At 40.0% G+C, this 9966-nt stretch overlaps 1 protein-coding gene across 11 annotated transcripts in view; it reads right to left on the bottom strand.

Moving 5' to 3' along the window:
* Nucleotides 1–9966, bottom strand: part of CDC27 (cell division cycle 27) — a 73907-nt gene that overhangs the window by 7278 nt on the left and 56663 nt on the right. For all 11 annotated transcript variants that reach the window (XM_017549270.2, XM_017549265.2, XM_037745978.1 and 8 more), the window contains 3 exons: nt 7162–7279; nt 3976–4104; nt 876–950 (listed from right to left, as the gene is read on the bottom strand). In XM_017549270.2, coding sequence (XP_017404759.1) covers nt 876–950; nt 3976–4104; nt 7162–7279 — 322 coding nt within the window. The remainder of the gene's footprint in view (nt 1–875; nt 951–3975; nt 4105–7161; nt 7280–9966) is intronic.

Raw genomic sequence — 9966 nt, 5'->3', positions numbered from 1 at the left:
TAGAGACGGGGTTTCACCATGTTGACCAGGATGGTCTCGATCTCTTGACCTCGTGATCCACCCGCCTCGGCCTCCCACAGTGCTGGGATTACAGGCTTGAGCCACCGCGCCCGGCATTTTCAGAATTTCTTGCTTCTATCTTTCAGGTAGTAAGTTTCCAAGAAATATCACTCTGACTAGAACAATGATAATGGGATTAAACAGATTATAAACCGCTTAATTAACTTTCATTTACAGTGATTTTAAATGGAGTTATATATATAAACTCTTAACAACTGTCTACAGGTACTTTAACTAATTGGCATCTGGGGGGCCAGTCTGTAAAAAACGGACTAGTCTGGCCTTGGGAATCTCAGAAGCCATTTTTCATAATCAAGACAACACAGTGCCATTAATGTTCTTCTTATTTATTTATTTAGACAGAATCCTGTTCTCTTGCCCAGGCTGGAGTGCAGTAGTGCAATCTTGGCTCATGGCAACCTCTGCCTCCTGGTTCAAGTGATTCTCGTACCTCAGCCTCCTGAGTAACTGGGATTATAGGCGAGTGCCACCATGCCCAGCTAATTTTTTATATTTTTAGTAGAGGTTGGGTTTCACTATGTTGGTCAGGCTGGTCTCGAACTCCTGACCTCAGCCAATACACCTGCCTAGGCCTCCCAAAGTGCTGGGATTATAGGTGTGAGGCACCATGCCCAGCTAGGATATCATTTTCTTAAGTGTTAAGAACTAAATCTGTTATTCCCAGAACACTGTTTGGAGGTTTAGTTGAATTTGCTCAATAGATACTGTACAGTAGGTATACTTATTCTTATAAAATATGAAAGGTCAATATTTGCTATGAAAGTCACAGTTTGGGACCATGGCCCAGTCTTTACCTTTCCTATTAAGAAGTAAACGAGGGATTCTTTGGGAACAATTTGTTTCAATTCTTCAAGTTCTTGTAAAGCAGACTGAAAAAGGCAAAGAAAAACCTTAAAGTAGCAAAATGTTTGGAAGTTTTGACCAAGCAAGTATTTTTACTTATTCAATTTCCCAAATTATCTTCATGAAAGCTAACTAAATCTTAACCAATATACTTCCTTATTGCATCAGTTCTTATTGTTGTGAAAATAAAATGCATACTTATATGACAACAGGTACTAAGAAATGGCAGGCACTCTAGTACACACACACACACACACACACACACACACACACACACAAACACACCCCCTCTTTGTGAAATACGCAGGTGGTGACAATTCTTGCTTTTTGATTATCTATGTATCTATCTATCTTCCTATCTGTCGGTCGATCTATTTTTATTTATTGAGATAGAGTCTTGCTCTGTCATCCAGGCTGGAATCCAATGGCATAATCTCCGCTCACTGCAACCTCCGCTTCCCAGGTTCAAGCAATTCTCCTGCCTCAGTCTCCTGAGTAACTGGGATTACAGGTTTATGCCACCATACCTGGCTGATTTTTGAATTTGTAGTAGAGATGGGTTTTAGCCATGTTGGCTTGTCTCCAACTCCTGACCTCAAGTGATCTGCCTGCATCAGCCTCCCAAAGTGCTGGAATTACAGGTGTGAGCCACTGTGCCTAGCCCAGTAATTTATTTATTTATTTATTTATTTTTTATTTTTTTTTCTGAGACGGAGTTTCACTCATGTTACCCAGGCTGGAGTGCAATGGCGCGATCTCGGCTCACCGCAACCTCCGCCTCCTGGGTTCAGGCAATTCTCCTGCCTCAGCCTCCTGAGTAGCTGGGATTACAGGCACGCACCACCATGCCCAGCTAATTTTTTGTATTTTTGGTAGAGACGGGGTTTTACCATGTTGACCAGGATGGTCTCGATCTCTTGACCTCATGATCCACCTGCCTCGGCCTCCCAAAGTGCTGGGATTACAGGCTTGAGCCACCGCGCCTGGCCCAGTAATTTATTTTTTAATGAAAAATAACTATATAATTTTTCAGAATAAAAACGTCATTGAGAAGAGTGGCATTAACACTTTTGCAAGTCTGTTAATAGAAGACAGCCAGATTCTCACATCTATCTGCTTCTCCATTTAATGTTTTGATATCACGTATTATGTAACTTTTGAAAAATTCTACTGTCCATTTGAGACAGAATGAGAATGAAAAAGGTAAATAATGTCAAGATACTATTGTAAAAATAGCTTTGACCTCTAGGACTCCTTGGAAGGGTTTTAGGGACCCCCAGAAGTTCCCAGACCATACTTTGAGAATCATTACTTAAAAGAAATCTTTTTTGGACCAGGCGTGGTGGCTCATGCCTGTAATCCCAGCACTTTGGGAGGGTGAGGCAGGTGGATTATGAGGTCAGGAGTTCGAGACCAGCTTGACCAACATGGTGAAACCCCATATCTACTAAATAAAATAAAATAAAATAAAATAAAATAAAATAAAATAAAATCCTTCAATGGAAGAAACTGATTACATATCTAAAGAGGTACAATAAAGCAAATACATAAAAACAAATACTGAATTACAATTATAGTACCTCAAAGAGTAGTTAAAAGTTGAAAAGGGTTTATTAGATTTAAAATAAGCTTTAAAAAAAAATTTTTTTTTTGAGACAGAATCTTCCTCTGTTGCCCAGGCTGGAGTGCAGTGGTATAATCTGGGCTCATAGCAACCTCCGCCTCCTGGGTTTAAGTGATTCTCATGCCTCAGACACCCAAGTACCTGGGATTATAGGAGTGTGACACTAAGCCCAGCTAATTTTTGAATTTTTAGTAGAGATAGGGTTTCGCCATGTTGGCCAGGCTGGTCTCGAACTCCTGGCCTCAAGTGATTTGCCTGCTTCAGCCTCCCAAAGTACTGGGATTACAAGCATGAGACACGGCACCTGGCCCTAGAAGCAGTTTTTAATTTTTTTTTTGAGACAAGAGTTTCGCTTTTGTTGCCCAGGCTGGAGTGCAGTGGCACAATCTCAGCTCACTGCGACCTCTGCCTCCCAGGTTCAAGCAATTCTCCTCACTCGGCCTCATGAGCAGCTGGGACTACAGGCGCACACCACCACGCCCAGCTAATTTTTGTATTTTTAGTAGAGATGGGGTTTCACCATGTTGACCAGAATGGTCTCAATCTCTTGACCTGGTGATCTGCCCGCCTTGGCCTCCCAAAGGGATGGGATTACAGGCGTGAGCCACTGCGTCCAGCCTAGAAGCAGCTTTTTAAGACTCCATTTCTTTTATATATATATATATATATATATTTTTTTTTTTTAATCATAAAAATAACAGTTTTGCCACAGTGCACAGAAAAGTTCACTGATTCCCCATGCCGTTGCCAATCAGCTCTGATTTGAGTTGGAAGACCCAGGCCGGGCGTGATGCCGGCTTTTTTTATATTTTTTATTTTTATTTTTGAGATGAAGTATTGGTTGCCCTGGCTGGAGTACAGTGGCACGATCTTGGCTCACTGCAACCTCCACCTCCTGGGTTCAAGCAATTCTCCTGCCTCAGCCTCCTGAGTAGCTGGGACTTATAGGCACCTGCCAGCATGCCTGGCTAATTTTTTGTATTTTTAGTAAAGATAGGGGTTTCACCATGTTGCCCAGCTAGACTCGAACTCCTGACTTCAGATGATCCGCTTGTTTTGGCCTCCCAAAGTTCTGGGATTAAAGGCGTGGGCCACTGCGCCAGCCCATACATTTATTTTCATCTGTTCACTTATTTTGGTCTTAAGGGGGTAGTTTAGGTCTTACCTTTAAGATAACTCCCTGATGAAAAAATTGCCTTTCTATATAAGGAATCTTTACAAGGGATAACCACATATTCCTAAATATCCACACACCTATCCTTCCTATGAGTATTTCATGAAGAAATAAAAATCACAAAAAAATGAAATTAACAGCTCTGGAAAAACGTCTCAGATTAAAGTTAAATAACTTTTAGCTTATTGAAAACAAGGAATAATGTTGTTTTTAAGCAAGACAACACTGAAGACCCTTAAAATATATAACTTACCTTATATTTTTCATTTGCAAATAAAACTGAGGCTCTGTGAAATTTGCATAGAGGGTTCTTGGGATCAATGACAATGGCTTTGTTTAGGGTATCCAAAGCTTTCTCTGATTTTTTCAGTGCATGTTGAACCTATGAGAAATAAAGATCATGTTAATGCTCCCTCTTGATATTTATGAAGAAAGGTGAGATGCAACGTGACTCAAAACCAACATAAAGATAATCAAATTATCAGAGATAAGGTTGTAGGGCCTAACTAGGTTGTCCACTGTGGTAAGTGGATTTAGTAATTGATTACCAAATGATTAATAGATGATCTCTAAAATCGCTTCCAATTCTAGTTCGACTGTTTCACTAAAGATGAGAATACTGAAGTCCAGAGATCCTAAGTAATTTGCTCTGTGATCAAAATCTAGGTCCTCTAGTCCTTCATTACATATCTATGATGATAATTAATATTCTATCTTTAGAGGAAATATTTGGTTATGTTTTTTTTTTTTTTGAGACAGAGTCTCGTTCTGTCACTAGGTGCCAGGCTGGAGTGCAATGGCGTGATCTTGGCTCACTGCAACCTCCGCCTCCCGGGTTCAAGCAATTCTCCTGCCTCAGCCTCCAGAGTAGCTGGCATACAGGCATGTGCCACCATGCCCAGCTAATTTTTGTATTTTTTTTAGTAGAGACGGGGTTTCACCATGTTGGCCAGGATGGTCTCGATCTCTTGACCTCGTGATCCGCCCGCCTCAGCCTCCCAAAGTGCTGGGATTACAGGCGTAAGCCACTGCGCCCGGCCTTGGTTACTTTTAAGTCTAAAAGGCAAGCAAAACCTTGGTGTTCTAGTCATAAAAAAGATCTGTACCATTTAGCCAGATAATATTCACATTTCATCAGGTTTATGCAGTCTTTCAAATATTAGGCTTTTCAAACCTGCATTAAAAGAATTCCTGTTTACAAACCTTGTTTTACTCAGATCCATTAAATTTTCAATATTTTAGGAATTTATTTGAAAAATGATCTTTCTGCTTTACATAATTGAAAATCACTGATCTCTAATACTGGGAAGCAAATAATTTAAGACATTTTAAGTAACTTAAAATTTAAAAGATTTAAAACAGTACCAAACCTCACCATTCATATGTATATAATGATGTTCTGCTATGTTCCTCCTTGGACAAATTATATGTTACAAATAAAGTGGGCTGGGTTGGGCGTGGTGGCTGCCTGTAATCCCACTACTCTGGGAGGCCAAGGTGGGTGGATCACCTGAGGTGAGGAGTTTGAAACCAGCCTGGCCAACATGATGAAACTCTGTCTCTACTAAAAATACAAAGAATTAGCTGGACTTGGTGTCAGGAACCTGTAATCCCAGATACTCAGGAAGCTGAGGCAGGAGAATCACTTGAACCTGGGAGGCGGAAGTTGCAGTGACCTGAGGTTGTTCCATTGCACTTAAGCCTGGGCAACAAGAGCGAGACTCCCTGTTTACTAAAATTCCACCTCAAAAAAAAAAAATAAATAAATAAAGTGAAGTGAATGAATGTGGCTGTGGAACTTTAACAAATATCACAGTAATACGAATGTGACAGAAGGTAGGGCCAACATCTGGTTGCTAAACTCATCTATGCAATGATCTTTGCAAATATTCTTCCCACAGGATTGAGAACCTAAATACTAGTTCTCTAAAAGAGAAAAGCTTACTCTCTTACCTGACAATTTCTTCAAATAAACCACTCAAAAATTTAAAACAACCTGTTCTACAGTAACTTTGGAAGAATTCCTATTTTTAAAAAAATGTTCAACTTCACCAAAAGGTGCCAAGAGATACTCAATTTTGAATTGAATAAATAAGGTGATGACAACACAAAATAATTTTAAGTAGACATATCTCTAGATATTTTGTGTAGTAGCTAACTATAAAAGAAGTTACTGTCAACTTCTTTTTCTTGCCCTGTCTTATGGTGCTAAACTATGACGAATTTTAAGAAAATTATCATGGTCAATTTCAGTATAGTGAATAGAGAATTAGAATTCTACTCTCCCCATGATATTGACATTTCAAACAACATAATTTCCTGACACTGTATGCCCATTCCCATAAAAACCAAACTTGCTAGGGGGAAAAAAGAGAGAGAAGGTCGGGGGAGGGAGAGGGAGAAAGGGGTGAGAGGATGAGAACAAGAACTTAAGGTACCATACTTAAACAGAAACTAATAAATGAGATTTTAAAAAGCAAACAAACATAATGTGCATATATTTTCTCCTATTAAAGTACGATTTACTTATTTTCTTTTAAGAGATGGAGTCTCATTCTGTTGCCCAGGCCAGAGTGCAGTGTCACTTTCTTAGCTCATAGCAGCCTTGAACTCCTGGGCTCAAGCAATCCTTGTGCTTCAGCCTTCCAAGTAGCCAAGGCCACAGGTGTGAGCCACCATCTCAGGCTAATTTTTAAATTTTTTGGTAGAGATTGGGTCTCGCTATGTTGCCCAGGCTGGTCTCGAACTCCTGTCCTCAAGCAATCCTCTTGCCTTGGCATCCCAAACTGCTGGGATTACAAGTGTGAGCCACTATACCCAGCCAACGTACAATGTTACCAGAAACACTTAAAAAATGTAAATATAAAAATGATTCTGCACATTGCTGTAGTGCAATGGCTCGACCTCGACTGATAGCAACCTCTTCCTCCCGGGTTCAAGCAAGTCTCCTGCCTCAGCTTCCCAAGTAGCTGGGTCTACATGCATGTGCCACCACACCTAGCTAATTTTTGTATTTTTAGTAAAAGCGGGGTTTCACCATGTTGGCCAGGCTGGTCTTGGATCACCTGGTGACCTCAGGTGATCCACCTGCCTCAGCCTCCTAAAGTGCTGGGACTACAGGCATGAGCCACTGTACCCAGCCAGGAGATCTCTTATATATAAGAGTCACATAACAACCCTATGAGGTAAGCAAGTAGTACATACATTCATAAAATAGAAGAGCTCAGAGAAATGAAGTGACTTGTGCAGGGGATAAGGGCAATTCTGTGATTTTTTTCTTAGGCTAAGCCAATTGGGTAGTATTTTTAGTTGTAATAAACTCCAGAATACTGTTTCAACAGCAAAAAACCCCAAATTTTATTATAGCAATTAAATCAACAACAAACATATTTCAAAAGGGAGATTAATAGAGTATTAGTAAGTTTAGAAAGCTACTTACTACTCCAATGTGGCAAAGTAAAACTGAACTTTGAGGGTTGATATCAAGTGCTTTTTGGAAATGCATTTCTGCAAGGCTGAATTTTTCTTGCTTGTAATAAATCATTCCTAAACCATACCTGAAAGTATAAAACAAAGTATAACTTTAAAGACATAAACATTAGGTTGCTAATTTAGTTCAATCAGTAAAAGGACAAGTATAGAATCTGGCATTTTAATAAACCAGTGTAATAATACTGGTGGTCTTAGAGGGGAGAACAAAAGTATCAGTTATGATAAAAACCATTAAATCATTTTATTTATTTATTTTTAATTAAAAAACATTTTTTTTGAATTGGGGTCTCACTCTGTCACCCAGGCTGGAGTGCAGTAGACCAATCATAGGTCACTGCATCCTTAAACTTCTGGGTTCAAGCAATCCTCCAAGCCTCAGCCTCCACAGTAGCTGAGGCTATAGGCATGAGCCGTAACACCTAGCCATTAAAGCATTTTATTATTTTTTAAAGACAACATCTCATTCTGTTGCCCAGGTTCGAGTACAGTAGCATAATCACAGCTCACTGCAGCCTCGACCTCCCAGGCTCAAGTGATTGATCCTCCCACCTCAGCATCCTGAGTAGCTGGAACTACTCCATCGTCCTGATGCATGCCACCACACCTGGCTAATTTTGTATTTTTTGTAGAGGCGGGGTTTATCCATGTTGGTCAGGCTGATCTTGAGCTCCCGACCTCAGATGATCCGCCCTGAGCCACCACGCCCAGCCTATATATATTTTTTCTCTTTTGAGTCAGTCTTGCTTTGTCATCCAGGTTGGAGTGCAGTGGTGTAATCTCAGCTCACTGCAACCTCTGCCTCCTGGGGTCAAGCAATTTTTGTGCCTCAGCCTTCCAAGTAGCTGGAATTACAGGTGTGTGTCACCATGCCTGGCTAATTTTTTTGCATTTTTAGTAGAGACTGGGTTTTGCCATGTTGGCCAGACTGGTGTTGAATTCCTGGCCTTAAGCGATCTGCCCGTCTCAGCCTCCCAAAGTGCTGGGATCACAAGCGTGAGCTACCATGCCCGGCCTTCTTATATATTTTTAATTTTTTATGGAGATGTGGTCTCACTATGTTGACCAGGCTGGTTTCAAACTCTTAGCCTCAAACAATCCTCCCATCTTGGCCTCCCAAAATGCTATAATTACAGGTATGAGCCACCATGCCCAGACCATTAAAACATTTTAAAGCGTCACTTTTATAAGCCAAAACAATAAAATCAAATCAAATAAAACTATAATAATAAGGAAAAAAGAAACCACATCCCTAAACCCATCACTACAATATAGACTTTGTTAATTTAAAAGATAGCATCTTGCTCTGTTGCCCAAGCTGGAGTGCAATGGTGTGATCATAGCTCGCTGTAGGCAACCTTAGGCTCACGTGATCCTTCCACCTCAGCCTCCTGAGTAGTTAGGACTACAGGCAAACACCACCATGCCTGGCTAATTGGGTTTTTTTTTTGGCAGGGAAGGGGTCTTTGCCAGGCTGGTCTCGTACTCCTGGCCTCAAGTAATCTTCCCACTTCTGCTTCCCAAAGTGCTGGGATTATAGGTATGAGCCACCATACCTGCCATATTCTAGATTTAAAAGCTAATTTTTACTGAGTAGTTATTACATGAGTGCCAAGACCATTGCTAAATTATCTCATTTAATCCCTGGAGGAATCATAGGTACCATTATCACCCTTATTTCAAATAAGAAAACTGAAACTTAGAGAAGTTAAATAACTTGATTAAAGTTATACAGCTAATAAAGACTCTAACCAGGTCCTTCCTTAATGATTCTAAAGCCTGAACTCCTAACAATGCTATTTCCACATTTTTTTGTACAAATGCATATATATTTTATATTATTATAATTATAGTATACATAGTGCCATGTTTGGCTTTCTTCCCTTTCCCACTTACTATTATCAAAAGCATGCCCCTATACTTATAGACCTTGAAATTACAATTTTAAAAGTCTATGTAATAGTGTATTAGGTTGATACACAGGTATTTCTCCTGAATTTTCAAAACGTCAAACGAATATAATGTGGATGATTTATATTATGGAGACTTCTCACAGTCATAATTAGATGATAATGATGATGGAGAATAAGCACCAAATGAATAAGAAGAGAGCACAACATATCTGCTTTATTTGATTGGCTTTATCATTATAATTGTGTTATAGATGAAGGAAAGGTATTAAAAACTATGTTAATGATAGTGAAGGTGATAACAAAAGAAAGGTTATTTTGTAGTTAGAATAAAGTTGCTCAGTATTTAGAGTTACCTAAATACATCAGCATTTAACTTCCTCCTAGTAAAGCTTGCCAATCTGAATAATCCTCCTTTAAACATAATTTTTGATACAGTTAAGTTTTTTTAAGAATGTGACTACTGCAAAATAGCAGAACAAACAATACACGTTTTAAAAAAACAACACAAGTATCAACTAGACTTGGGAAAAAACGAAAACAACACAAGTCCTACTAAGAAATGACTTCTTGCTGGGCACCAGGGCTCACACCTGTAACCCCAGCACTTTGGGAGGCTGAGGTGGGTGGATCATGAGGCCAGGAGGTTGAGACCATCCTGGTCAACACGGTGAAAACTCATCTCTACTAAAAATACAAAAATTAGCTGGGCATGGTGGCAGGCGCCTGTAGTCCCAGCTACTCGGGAGGCTGAGGCTGAATTGCTTGAACCTGGGAGGTGGAGGCTGCAGTGAGCCGAGACTGAGCCACTGCACTGCAGCCTGGCAACAGAGCAAGACTCTGTC

This window comes from Cebus imitator, unplaced genomic scaffold, assembly GCF_001604975.1.
Source record: "Cebus imitator isolate Cc_AM_T3 unplaced genomic scaffold, Cebus_imitator-1.0 Scaffold217, whole genome shotgun sequence".
In the NCBI taxonomy this organism is placed as follows: domain Eukaryota; kingdom Metazoa; phylum Chordata; class Mammalia; order Primates; family Cebidae; genus Cebus; species Cebus imitator.
Note: the sequence above shows the minus strand (reverse complement) of the source record. Positions and strands in the feature narration are given on the sequence as shown.